This window comes from Aotus nancymaae, unplaced genomic scaffold (assembly GCF_030222135.1).
Source record: "Aotus nancymaae isolate 86718 unplaced genomic scaffold, 86718_ANA_hifiasm-v0.15.2.pri h1tg000108l, whole genome shotgun sequence".
Lineage (NCBI taxonomy): Eukaryota > Metazoa > Chordata > Mammalia > Primates > Aotidae > Aotus > Aotus nancymaae.
The window spans coordinates 9,386,268-9,400,770 of NW_026988523.1; the positions used below are offsets into that span (position 1 = coordinate 9,386,268).

General features: G+C 43.9%; 1 protein-coding gene across 3 annotated transcripts in view; it reads right to left on the minus strand.

Annotated features, from left to right (window-relative positions):
- Window positions 1–14,503, minus strand: part of ASTN1 (astrotactin 1) — a 335,413-nt gene that overhangs the window by 87,393 nt on the left and 233,517 nt on the right. For all 3 annotated transcript variants that reach the window (XR_002478082.2, XM_021668017.2, XM_021668016.2), the window contains exons 11-14: window positions 14,299–14,449; window positions 5,897–6,063; window positions 2,348–2,542; window positions 459–586 (exon numbers count right to left, since the gene is read on the minus strand). Coding sequence is in view for 2 of the 3 variants with exons in the window: in XM_021668017.2 (XP_021523692.1) it covers window positions 459–586; window positions 2,348–2,542; window positions 5,897–6,063; window positions 14,299–14,449 (641 nt within the window). In the remaining variant the exon portion in view is untranslated. The remainder of the gene's footprint in view (window positions 1–458; window positions 587–2,347; window positions 2,543–5,896; window positions 6,064–14,298; window positions 14,450–14,503) is intronic.

A 14,503-nucleotide genomic window follows, 5' to 3' on the forward strand; every position in this document is an offset into this window, starting at 1 on the left:
GATGCAAACTCAGAGTCATGTAACAACAAAACAGTCATTTTCTATTTCCTCATGATGCTCCATAAGTACTTGCCAGGAAACTCAACAGTAGCAATTATGGATATTTACGTGAGAGCAGCAATCTAGCTTCTCTCTCTGCCTCTGTGACCTGGTCACTTCCTCTAATCCCACCAAGAACTCTAAGCAACTATTATCTTATTTGTTTTCAATGCATCTCTGTGAAACTAACAAGAAAATATACTATTAGGACCACTTTGCAGGTGATTATATGATAATATCAACAATTTTACTGAAAAATGATCCTACTAGCGTTCAGTTTTATGGCTGAGCTTTTATTGTGTATCAAGGAAATGAGTGGTTTAGAAACCAACATAAGTGAGGTTAAATCTTGATTTCATGAAACTGCAAGGAGCTGCCTGTTTTTTTCCAGTTGAATGAGGTTGAGAAGGCACACTCACCAGTCAGGAAGTCAGGGTCAGGGGTGGGCTCGGAGATCTCCTCTAGGCATTGATTTTCCAGGGGGACGGTGGCTACCACAAGACCATCTGGCAGTTGCTGGTCTAAACCACGAGCAAAGTTGTTTTGCCTAGAAACAGGGTAGACATTCATTTCTGAGTGTTCAGGTGAACCCGACGCCTTACTGGGCATTTTATATTTCAACCCACAATGTAAAATTATTGTTTTTGTGAGACAGAGTCTCACTCTGTCACCCAGGTTGGACTGCAGTGGTGCAATCATAGCTCACTATCGCCTTGACCTCCTGGACTCAGGTGATCCTCTCGCTTCAGCCTCCCAGGTAACTGAGACTACAGGCATGTGCCAACACACCTGGCTAACTTTTTGTATTTTTCATAGAGATGGAGTTTCACCATTGTTGCCTGGACTGGTCTCAAACTCCTGAGCTCAAGCGCCGCCCACCACTTCGGCCTCCCACAGTGTTGAGATTACAGGCATGAGCCACCATGAACTGCCTCACAATGTAAAATTCTTTCTGAACCAAGAAGTTGCCCTTACCCTGAACCCCACTGTAAGTACATGTCAGGAGTAAGACATAATGGGTATGGTGGGTGGTGTGAGGGCTGGCGGAAATGAGAAATAACCCAGCTGAAAAGGTCTATCAAAAGGGTAAAGAATATGCTTCCCTCTTTTCCAACTCAGTCCCTGCTTCCTGACCCCCTCTCGACAAGATCTAGACACAGTCTCATTTCCAGACTACAGTGAAGACTACAGCCACCACTAGATTAGTGACGACACCTTACTTCTTGCCTTTGGCAAACCAATTCCTAGGCTAAAAGGGGAAATGTTAGTAATGCCTCTCGTCTACAACAGAAAAAGCAACTGATTCCAAAAACTGTCTTGAAAATTTACTATCAGTTTGCTCATAAGAGTCTAGGCCCAGATTGCTGTCAACTGCTGGTCCATATCATAATACTGTCCATGTCATAATACTGACATCCTCTTCCTCATCATCTCCTCGAAAGTATTTTCCCATGGGTTCTAAGAAGATGTATTCAAATAGTTCGAGGCAGAATAGGGACAGGCATTGACCAGAGAATCACCCAGAAATATTCTAAATCAGTGGTTTGAAACATTTTATTCTCAGTATTCCTTTATACTCTTAAAAATAATTGAAGGCCCCAAGTAGCTTTATATTTATATAATAAGGCCCAATTATGTCTATCTATATTTATAATATTAGAAATTAGAATAGAAATTTAAAAAATTTATTATTCACTTAAAAACAACAAAAATGAATTCATTCAATATTAACATATTTTATAAAACATGAGATAAGTGATATTTTAATTTTTTTTACGAATTTAAAAAGTATCTGACAATTGAAAACAGCTAGATTCTCACATCTGAATTCAATTTACTGTAATATCTTGTTTGGGTTGACGTATAGGAAGAAAATCCAGCTTTTCTGTAGTTAGAAAAGGCAGGACCTTGGAGATACCCTGAGAGGGTTCCGGAGGCCCTTAGGTATCCTTGGATGACACTCTGAGGACTGCTGTTCTAGACTGACTCACACACTGATACTTCCATTCATAGGGAAATGGAGCTTGAGCATTTTTGTGCAGGCTTTCAAGCAAATCTTCCAGTTCCTGCCTGGGCAAAGTAAAATCTCATTTAACACTCTATTGTTAACCCAAACTAAGCATGGTTCTTGGATTCTGAAAGAAGGAATGTAGACTTGGAGAACACCAAGGACAAGAACATAGTCTATCCCTTTAGGCATATCATATTTACCTTGCTCCAAGATATAAAGCTTTATGCTAGTGCAAAGCTCTTTAGAGAAAGTCCACCAACAGCCTTGAATAGTCAGTTCTATGTATATGAGGTTTACCTGAATGTTCCTTTCAGCACCTGTCCGGCAGCCACTTCCTTGGAATGGTTGTTGTAACCAAAGAACATCTCCCCAAAGAGGGTCTGGTTCATGGGAAGCTCCCTGCTTTCCCCACAGTCACTTCCCTCTGGGCAGGTCTCCGTGATGAGTTGGCAAGAGCGGCCATCCACACCAAGCTTGTAGTCCTCAATGCACCTGGCACAAAGGAGAGCTCGATATAAGAAGTTATTCCATCAATCAGCCATGTAGGCAAGTCCTCCTGTGTATTGGGAAGAAATGCTGTTGAGAGCATGTTGGATGACCAAAGATTAGATTTCTAAATTAGATTCCAATTTGATTTTGACTCCTTGGTTTTTTAAGTCAGTAAACTGAGGCTCCTTTTATCATGTGATCAGACTAAATCTCTCACCTTTGCTGCGCAGAGAAGTGCTGTCAGAACCTCAGAGTGCCCTCTCCTCTAATAACTGTACAGTTTCCCACATAGGTCAGGGTAAGAATCCTGAAGATAAGCTTGTAAATGAGTTAACACATTTAAATCCAACATATTCTAGAGCTTTTCTTAAGAACCATCTATATGGTCAGATCCTGCATTTGTTTGGAGGGTATTTAGGCAGCAAAAGGAATGACACTGTGCTTAAGAAATTAATAACTTTCTAATCTGGTCCGGTGACAAGTCAACTAAGAAATTAGAAAGATTTATCATCTCCTGGCGGTGTTCTGTTTGAATGTATCCAAACAGGAGATCAACCCGTAAAAACGCCTCCTCCATTAGGAGTAACCTTCCTGAACTAAATAGACCCTAGGGCACACAGTGTGAATGCCATGTGCACCATTAACCAACAACTGCCTCCTTGGCATCCTCCTAATTATTAGGATGGAAAAGCAACACCAGTGTTAGCAAGCATGGGTCAGCAACGCATAAGGGGACCTGATTCGTAGTTACAGTGAGAAGAATATACATTTGTTAGCTAAAGTAAGAACTTCTTTCATAAGGCTGCCATTAAAAAAGAATATTGATTTAATTTGGGCCTCTAATGAGACATACACCAAATTTAGAATTTAAAGATGCTCACGATATTAAAGCACATCACTTATTACTATCCACAGTCATTGTTATAATAAGATGAAGAACTCTGCCTTATGTAGAGGAATGAGGGATAATAAAGGGAGAAGCAATATTGTTAATAGCAGTGACTTTGTCCTTTCCAGGAAAACCTTGGGCCAGCTGATTAATCTCTCTGAGCTCCAGTTTCCAAAGCTGTAGAAAGGGGCAAAAAAGTAGCTGCTTCACTGGGTTGTTGAGAAGATTGAGAGACTGCATGTAATGAGCTTACGCAGTGGCTAACATACAGCTAGTGCTCATTAGATGTTGTTATTAGTAGTAGTAGCAGAGGTGCAAATGAGGCCCATGTTCATGCAACTTTAACTGCTTTTTCCATTTATCATTTATATATTTGTGTGAACAGGTGTGATTAGAGTTCTTTAATTATAAGTGTATGTGATTTGGTCTTTATATAAAAATCTCAAATCAAGGACTTCTGTGGCAGGCTATATTTAGTACCTTGGATAGTGCTACATACACGTGTGTCTGATTCTTATTGAAGCAGGAGGAATTCCAGCTCAGGTCCTACTATATTAGTTCAGGAAACAGGTGTGACTCAAGACTCCCGGAGGATTCCATGGCACCAGCTTAGGTCTGGACAAGATAGTCAAGTGGTTCCTTCCTTAAGCAATAACACAGTTTTTCTAGGAAGAATTTTGAGGCTGGCTGGTCCCCTTTCAGTCTACCTTGAACATCTGGACAGCTTCCTCTTCCATGCTGCCTCATCTCCCCCATTCTCCTGGCCATGTGGCCCACCCTAAACTCCTTTGAGGGGAGAGACCAGGTCAGGTATCCTGTTCTTCCATCTACATCTGACATCCAAGGTTCTCTGTGCAAAGCAGGTGCTCAAATATATGTTTATTAAACAAACTTAGGTAACTTTGGCTGAATTGACCTCTGTTAATTGAAATGGGTCAACCCTGATGATAACATTACAGAGAATATTAAGATTTAGAGCAAGCTTCCATTATGGTATGAGAGTTTACAAGAAACTGAACATGAAAATGTCTCAATTACAAAGAAATAAAACAAAACACAGTAAAATAACATTTCATGATTATTCAGCGGGCACTGGCTTTGGCAACAATCCAGCCTAGTTTTATGACTGTAAACATTGATTTTCATTGCAAGCCTCTCAGACTGTGAGATCCTTGAGGGCAAGAACTATGTGTTATTTATCTTTGCAGCTCAGTGGTCGGCACTGTATGTGGCGTAAAGTAAATTCTGTCCTTAGCAGGCCGGAAGAGAGAGGAGAGGGGTGAGGGGAGGGAGTGGGGAGAACAGAGAGTGGGGAGAGGATAGACAAGCTAACTATGGCTGTAGAAGAATAGCTGAATCTTTGTTTACTTTATAAATATAGCATAAAATGTCTTTAAATATAATTCCAGTCAGCAGTGTAAATTTAAATTTTGAGAGAATCACAGAACTTTTAAAAAATCAGGGAGGGGACCAGGCATGGTGGCTCATGCCTGTAATCCCAGAACTTTGGGAGACTGAGGAGGGCGGATCACCTGAGGTCAGGAGTTCGAGACCAACCATGGCTAACATGGTGAAACCCCATTTCTACTAAAAATACAAAAAAATTAGCTGGGCGTGGTGGTGCGCACCTGTCTACCCAGCTACTCAGGAGGCTGAGGCAGGAGAATTGCTTGAACTCAGAAGGTGGAGGTTGCAGTGAGCCAAGATTGTGCCACTGCACTCCAGTTTGGGCAATGAGAGCAAAACTCCATCTCAAAAAAGAAAAAAAAAGCCGAGAGGACCTGAATCTAGTCCTAATCTTCTCACTTCTCACCTTCCCAGCTTTGAGGGAGTCATTTAACCTCACTGTGCATTAGTTTTCCCACCTGTAAAATGAGGTTACATTGCCTGCCCTGCTCTCTTACAGAGTGATCCTGAGACGAGATGAACCGGGCTGGGTGAGAGAGCTGGTCTGCAGGAAAGTGTTCTTCACACAGAGCAATCACTGTGCCTCAGGAGGAGTGCTGCACGCAATGCTGGGACTTTGGGGGCAGAATTTAGATAAGTTTCCATTTGTCCAAAGACCACCCCCCTTTTTTGAGAATTGACTAGTTTTGCACACTCTTTCCCAAGTTTTAAACTATGAAAACCTTTTGTCACAAAACAACTAATTAACATAGCCTTTCAAAACACAACTTGGAAAATGCTGGTATAATTGGAGGATGATTTAAGTAAACCATGTAGTTAATTTCCGCCTGCAGGGAAATACCCCAGACTCAGTTTCCCCATCTACAGGGGTTGGACTAGACTTAGGTCCCACCCAACTCAGCTTTAAAAATATTCCTCCTCCGGTTCCAGAGGATCTTTCCTCAGAGACTAAGGGATGACCTAGGGTGACCTACTCCTGCACATTTCCTGGGTTTAGCATTGAGAGTCCTGCGTCCTGGGACAGATGGACGCCAGGTGGCCTCGCTGGCAGTTCAACTCACCCACAGAACATGAGGATGTTGTACAAGGTGGGGTCATCCGGGAAGGGCGCCATCTGCTGGAGGCACAGCTGCTCACAGCCGCCGTTGAAGCCGTCGGAACAGTCCACCCCGATGTGGCGGTCATAGCAGCCGGAGCTGTCCTTCATGGGACTGAGTCCAGATGGGCACTGGCACAATCAGAAAGCATCCACGTAGATGGGTGAATCAGGGAACTGAGGTCTCTGGGAACTGAGTGTAACCACTGACACCAATTTGTAGCACTCAGCCTTGAAACTATTAACATTGGCAAGTAATCCACGAATTTCCCACTGCGGTGGACTTCTTTGAAAAACAAGTGACCTTTTTCTGACATCTTGCTGCTTCTCTCTGGACACTGATCACACACATTTGTATTAAAGACACTTCCTCCAAAAAGGCTGGAAGAGAGCATTGTAGTAAGACAGAGCCAAGGTATGCTGGCCTCCCGAATGGGCCTCTGGCTGGTAGGAGGGTGGAAATGATGGGCCAGAATTAGAATGCATTTGCAAAGATTCCTTTGGGCTACCCGAAAGGAGTGCTGCTCTTTGGCTTTGGTATTAAGAGTTTTTTTTTTTAATGTCTAAAGCCCGTTATCAACACTGGTACCAAACAGCAGTGATGGAGGGAACCGACTGAGCCAGGGCTTCTAGCCTGAAGGAGGAAGTGAACTTTCCCTGTAAGCTTGGAGGGGGGTTGCGCTCATAGTGGGAGTAGCTGTATCATCACCTCCCTGTGTCAGGGATGCTTTCTGGAAGACACACACACAAGGGTACCTACTATATGATCACCCACAGGCGCTGCACTTAGGTTTGGCTGGATACTTTTAATGCAAAATATTTAGCTTCTCTGCACTACCTTGTCCTCAATAATATACTCCCCAGGAATTAGAGCAGAGAAAATCTAAGAAGACATCCCTTTTCCCAGGAAAAGACAAAAGGACTTGGTGAGCAATTGCAGCACTTACACATCACCTATTATATGCCAGGCAGAGAGTAAGTAAAACTTGCTCTGTAACTCATGTGACCTTCACAACATCCCCAGGAGGTAAGCAGTATGATCATCCCATTTTACATAGGAGGCAACTGAGGCACAGAGGGTTTCACTTTCCTAAAGTCACACAGCTGCTCCTGGCAGAACCATACTTGCCTGTGGAGTCCATGACTTAGCTGCTTCATCATTAGCTCACACCATACTCAGCCGTTTACACAGTAGTCACCATTTACTGAACACTTATGAGGGGCTGGGTACAAAGCTTAAGTACTTTAGGTATTTTATCTCACAACTCCCTATATTATCCCTATTTAGAGACAAGGAAACCATTAACATTGCCAATTAATTCATGAACTCTTCTCACTGCACTGGGCTCTGTTTAAAAGTCAATGACATTTATTCCCCATCCTGTTCCTTCTGCTTGTGCAACAGATTCTGTACATTTGCGTTAGAGCCGATCCTTCCTAACAGCCTGGAAGCGGGTAAATAACTTGCACAAGGTCAAGCAGCAGGAATGGGGCAGAGCTGGGGATCTGTCCAGATCTGACTTCAACGCTGGGACTTTTAATGACTATGCTATATACATACCATCAACTAGTTAATGCTCCTCCAAAACCAATGCCAAACTAAAACAAAACTTTTAAACTCAATGAAACACGGTATTACACAACTCCCCTCCCTCCCTACTGCCTGGTTTCCACTTTCTCTTTGCTGCCAAGCACCTTGCCTTAGTAGCCCAGACCTGCTGTAGGCATGCCTCTGAAAACTCACCTGTCCTTCCACCTCTTTCTTAGTTGAAGATGACGCGGCAGGATAAGCACTGTTTGCTAACACTAATTCTGTAATTTCCCAAACAAATGGTCCCCTGTGGGCCTGCCAGGCTCCCACTCTGGTCCATCCCCGTTTCTCCCCATGAAGGCAGCTGGAGTGCTAGAAGGTGACAGCATTTAAAGAAGTTTCCAAAGGCTGCCCCATGCTGTGCAAACCCAGCTGTTCCAGATGATGGTAAACAAGCAAATGAGGCAGCTGAGGATTGCACCCCAGGTTTTGCTAGCCTCTCACCCATCAAGTTCCTTGGCCATCCAGCTGTTCGGCCAGATGGAGCTGGCTCCAGCACTGCCCAGGCATGGATGCAGGATGGAAACATGGAAGACATGAAAGCTTCATTGGAATTAAATGGGCTGCACTGGTTGCCATGAGGTTTTTTTTTTTTTTTTTTTCTCTTTCTAGACAGCTTGCTAGAAGCCATTTAACAGATAAAGCCAGTCCTCCTGTTATTCCCACCTCACATAGTTTCAGCCCTTGTACCAGCTGGCTATCTCAGTCACCAGCCAGTATTTCCCCTTTCCAACCACCCACTTTTTTTCAGAGTTCTCCTTCAAGCATGATTTTTGACAAAGACTTTGTTGAATGAAACATGAGCAGGCTTTGTTTCAGAGTTCCAAAACCACATCTTGCCTGGCCTTAATGTCTAAATGACCATTGCGATCCCAAATTGAACCAGCTGAAAGTCATACTTTCTTAGGAAACTTGGAGAAAAGAGTTAGCTGCCTTGTTCAAGTTTTTTTTTTTTTCTTATCAGTAAAGCCAAAAATAGTACTAACAGCTATCAGAAATTAAGCAATTTGTTGTGTAGAATGGTCTACATATATATCTTCAACCCAATAACACAGGTACATTTTATCTTCCACAATCTAAAGATGAACAAAATTAGACTCAGAAAGACAAGGTAACTTGTCTGGGTCACAGTGGTGGAAAACGGCACGATCAGAAGTTGGGCCTAGATTGTCTGACCTGAAAGCGTGTGCGTTTTCCATCCATTCTGCCATGCTGCTTCTCTAGTATGATAAAACCTGGATTCATGAGAATCCCTAAAGAAACAAAGTCAATGTGTCAACAAAGCAAAGCAATCCTGTAGATTTGTTGAACGCTTTAAGGAATTCCTGAGTATATTCTGGGGTCAATTATGGATTTGTAGATTCAGCCTAGTATTTTCCTTCTCCCTTTCTTTTTTCTCTCTCTTTTCACACACACACACACACACACACACACACACACACACACACACACAGGCATGCATGCATACACACTCACGAAATACCAAAATACTATGAGTATAAATATTTTAGGACAAAACATAAACCGTCCAGAGTGATGACCTTGATGGCGAGTCAAGATCCTCAATCACTGAAAAAGATGCAATTATCTCTACTGCACTGTAACTTCCTTAGGCTGCAGTTCAGAGTAAAACATTTTAGAAAAATTTCCAGGGAAAAAAGTCTAAAACCCAAAATAGTTTTCTTCTTAACCCTTGGGAACCAGAACACATGTTCTTTAAGGAGTTTCCTGTGGTATAAATTTGTTTTGTTTTTTGCCTGAATCTTCTTTCTGCTGTTACATCCATATTCTGGGTTCCCTCAAAATCTACAGCTAAATACAAAGAAACCAGAGTCTCCAAACCATGCCCTTCTTCTTAGAAGTGTTTGTAGCCAGAGCCCTGCTGTCAGGAAGAAATCCTGCCTCCAGGAGAAGCATGCATTTACTGTTTGCAAGGGCTGGATATTCTTTTCTCATTGCCGTGGACAATCCCTCCACTTACTCCTTGAAAGAGAACTGTTTGCTCAGGGGAGAGCCCCAAGGTCATATATTAACCCTTCTTCGCATAGGTTATATTTAGCATTCCCAGGGACTTTATAAACCACAGGCTTAGGAAGAAAACTCCATTTATCATGGCCACAGCTCTTTTCCATCAAAAAGGTTGAACAAATGAGCTCATATTTCAGTGACCCCTAAAATGCACAAGGTTAATCATCTTTCATGAGATGTTCATGACTTCTTGACTTATTAGTGGTCTAAGGCATAATTCGCTAATGAGATTAAAATGATTTTTCTCATTCAACTCCTTGTCTTTGCCATCTTTCCCCTCTTTTCCTACCAATGATTGTTGGTTGATTAATTACTTAGGAGGCTGGTCAGATCTCACTAGGACTCACTAAGATGCATGCTTCAGTTCCAGGTCATGAAGTGGGTGCTCTGCTGGCAGATGAGTGTGAGAGATAAACACATGAGCACATTCTGAACCTCTGGAAGAAAAGGGATAGATTCCTGCAGCTGAGCCTACCTCACCTTACCTAGATGATTCATAAGATACGCAGCTATAATTCCTACTAGAAATAGGTTCCCTTTCACTAGATGGCAATCTCACTTCTTTCACAAATAATGATTCCCAAACTTTTTGATGGGTTCTGACGTGCAGGCTCAAGCTATGCAGGACTTCTCCCAAGGGGAAAAGTTTGATAGAGGTGAATTTATATTTCAGCTGTGATAGCTTCCTGCCTCCATTTCTCTGGAAGCCTCTGAGGCATACTCTTCCGCTTACTGTCCTACAGAGGGAAAGAGAGATGGTAATCTGTGATGGTCTCCACACATCTGTGCTACAATAGAGGTGAAATGACACATTTCATGGGATACCCTTGTAGACAGCATGTGGAGGGAAGGGCGGCAGGGTCACTGGGTAATTCAAAGGTCATCAGAGCATAATGCTCTGGCAAGGAAGGTCGTGTGTTCAACACATGAGGAAGTGGGTAGCTGACCTTTCCCCATCCATGGCACAGCCTGCTCACTTGTGTACAATCTTATGAATTACAAAGCCAAGGCATTTTTTGGCCACTTTCAGAATGCGTGGGAAGATAAAGAAGGAGCATTAGGGGATGGGCTTTCTTCTTCTTCTTTTTTTTTTTGTATTGCATTAAAAATCATTTTCAAAGATTCAAGCAACATTTTATATGAAACCTCAATAGGTAGACTTGATAAGAGTGAAGACATCTGGCTAAAGTTCAGAGCAGGGAGGCTGGAGTCCTGCCAGCCAAGCCTGCTCCAATCCCCACTGCCATCTCCCACGGATGCTCCCTCCAATGACATCCCTGGCATAATGCTAGAAATCTGTGAAGATATCACCTTACATGGCAAAAGCAACCTCGCAAATATGATTAAATTAAGGCTCTTGAAATGGGGAGATTATCCTGAATTATCTAGGTGGGCTCAATCACAAAAGTCCTTGAAAGTGGAAGAGGGAGGAAGAATTGGAGAGAGAGGGGGATGTGCTACAGAACAATGGTCAGAAAAATGCACTGTTGCTGGCTTTAAATATGGAGAAGAGTCATGTGTCAAGAAATATGGGTGAACTCTAGAATCTGCAAAAGGCAAGAGGGATTCCTTCTAGAGCCCCCAGAAAGGATTGCAGTCCTGGTGGCATCTTGATTTTAGCCCAGTGGGATCCATGTTGAATTCTCATCTACAGGGTTGTAAGTCAATAAATGCGCATAACCTATACCCACTAAATCTGTGGTAATTTGTTACAGAAGCAGTAAGATTTCAGAACTCTTGAAAGACCCGATAGGGCTCACTCAATAGACCAGAGAACTGCTGCTCTTGTACATCACCAGTAAGGAACACAGCTCTTACCTGGTACACTGAGAACAATGAGTAAGATTTGGTCATCAGCAGTGGGTAGCTGACCTCTGCTCTGGGAACACTCACGAAATTTCAGCAATCGGTGGCTGTTGGAGAGCAGTCTGGCTTGGAATGGTGTGACTGTGGTTTGTACAGGCCTGTGCCTTTCACGGATATTTGTCTCCTGTCCTCAGAGACTATATAAACAACAGGGCAATTAACTGTGTAGCAATTAACCCTGTGGGAGTCCATGCATAACTGAGAAACGTGTCCTGCTTCCTAGAAAGAATGAAGGTTGAGCAGCCTATGTGGACCAAACATGAATCCCACCTGTCAGGTTTGAATTCAGCCAGGAAAATATAAAGGCACACGCTCTGCCTCTGTCACATCTTTGCTCCTGCCTTAGGTTCCTTAAGAGTCAGCGTGTTCAGAGTTCTCATCTCTCTCTCCTTTCATAAAAATAGGCCTTTCTTGGGAAGCCTTTCGTTCAGCACTCAGAGGACTGAAAGTAAAGTTTATGTGGAGAGGAGGAAGGCGGCCAACTCTCTGCAAACTGCAGTTGGTTCGCCTGATGGCTTTGCCCCTGGTCCACTTCCAGATGACAAGGGACCACTCTGCTGATACATCAGAGCTTTAGGACAGCACCAATGCTCACTGGAGATGGGTCAGGCTCAAGGTCAAGTCTCTGACCTTCTCAGTGGGGTAACCAGGGTCATGATGGGACACATCAGCTCTCACCCATCCGTCCTCCTGCCTCAGGAAGCCTATGCTTCACACCCAATGAGAAAAAAAGAAATTGAGTCTGTCTGCCAATCTGCCTGCCCCTCCTTCTCCAGCAGCCATGTCACCAAGTGGCTTCTAAGTGTTATGCTAATACCAAATACTGGTATAACTGGGTGACTTTCTGCAGTGGCTCCAATTCTAAAATGCAGCAGCCTTATTGCAAATGCATATTCATCAGAACTATTCCTGCTAGCTCTGTCTCACAGATCAGTGTTAAAAGTACAAAAGTCCATCAGCACAGCTACGTGCCAAGTAAAAGGGGCTAGGATCACCAACAGAAGGCATCTGACGGGAAGACTCAGGAAGGGGCAGAGAAGTGGCAAGAGAGGGAGAGCCTGTACCTGTGTGTGTCTGCTAATGCAAGTGCATGCTCAAACTCATATTGCGGTGGCTACAGAGGGTAGGGAGAGAGGTGCACATGTGAACACAGTGTTTCAGCACTTAGAATGACTCCAGACAGTAATAAGAAATGAAAGGCTGAAATCTGGATGAAGGAATATAAGTCAAATAGCTTTTTTAAAAAGCGTCTCAGCTGGGAGCTCCATTAGATAGTAAAATTGTCTCCTGAGGATCCCAGCTGGGAGCTCACTGCTTAAGCCATGTGGAGGTGGACCAGCCAAAGGAAAGGCAGCACTGTGGGACATCAGCTTCCCCCTTGGCCACCCAGGACGTAAAGAGCACTGTTCTTTGCATTTTCCTGAGAGTCCTTCCTGTTCTTCTTTCCCCTCCTTATGATGAACCTGCAGGTTCTCCTCCTACCTGCCCCTGAGTGCTCTCTCTCTCCCTTTCTTTTTCTTCATTTTCTCCTCCTTCTCAGATGAATCTGCCTCCTGGCAACTGCTGCCTCATCGGTAAAAGTTTGGGGAGGCCTCAGGGCTGGGAGCTCTCCACCCTGCACCAGCACATATCTGTCTTTGATTGAGAGCAGCTCCCTGAACAGAGCAGGTGCTCAGTGATGGGGAAGGGGGAGGGGAAAGATGGCATCATCCTCACAGCTTGCCCTTGCTCTGGGTCCTCTCATATAGCACAGCTGTCAGACTGGGAAGTGAGATGCGGCACCACATCTTCCCCAGAACTGGAAGCTCCTGCTCCAACCCCCAATCCAGTAGAGCTACCAGTGAATCATCTCTTCCTCTTCTTTGCTCTCAGTCTGAATGACTTTCCTCCCCGCCTCCTCTGTCCCATTCCCTCTCCTCTCTTGAGGATTGTATCATTCTGCCTTCAAAGAAGGGAGGGAGGGAAACAGACAATAGTGCTGATGGGCATAAGAATGGCCCACATAAAGGAGCCAGCAGCCAAAGGCTTCCTCTGCATGGCGCAGTACAGTCTTCACATCCACGGTGTGGGAGACAGCTTAGTTCACTCTAGCCCAAATCATCTTACTAGTTAATAGTATCACTGGTTTTAAGAGACACGGTCTCACTCTGTTGCCCAGGTTGAAGCACAGTGGTGAAATCATAGCTCATTGCGGCCTTGGACTCCTGGGCTCAAGGAATCCTTGTGCCTCAACCTCCAGAGTAGGTAAGACTATCAGCATAAACTGCCATGCCCAGCTAATGTATTATATTTTTTGTAGAGATGAGGGTCTCGCTATGTTGCCCAGGCTGGTCTCAAACCCTGGGCCACAAGTGACTCTCTCGCCTCGGCCTCCCAAAGTATTGGGATTACAGGTGTGAGTCAGTAAATGACGTCCATAAAGCTGATAACGAAGTATTATAAAAGCCCACCTCTTAAGAAGCAGGTGCTCATTGCTGTGGTCAGAGGGGACACGGTTTTCTTATATTATTATTTTTTATTTTCTCGCTAGTATTCCTGGCATTACTTACTTCCTTCCCTACTCTAGCTTTAGGTAGTTTTCTCGAGATTTTTCTATTACATTTAGAGTCAATGTCATCCTGTTAAGCAGTTACTTAGTTCTCATCAACTAAATTTTTTCTTGAATAAGTGCACATAGTAGTTGCTCCATAAGAACTTCTTGACTGACTGACTCATGAGTAACTTCTCATCCTTATCAAGAGAAAATCACTAATTTACACTAACTGGTGTTTGCAGCTGGGGATCACAGCACATTTTTACCTATATATCTGCATTGTGTCTTCCCCTGTGCCTTCCTCCCCATCCCCCAAACAAAAACTGCTAGCTTGGCAGGGCAGACCTACCACGCAACCAGTGGAGTCCAGCTTGCGATCTGAAATGCAGCGGAAATTCTTACTGCAGCCCCCGTTATCTTTGCTGCAGTCGCGCACTGGCCCAAAGGAATCTAAGAGAACCTCCAGGCTGTCGAAGGAGGATGAAGTCATCAGCTCCTCTCTGTGGGGAGAAAGAGTGGGAGGCAGAAAGGAGTCAAGGAGATTCCAGAAGCAA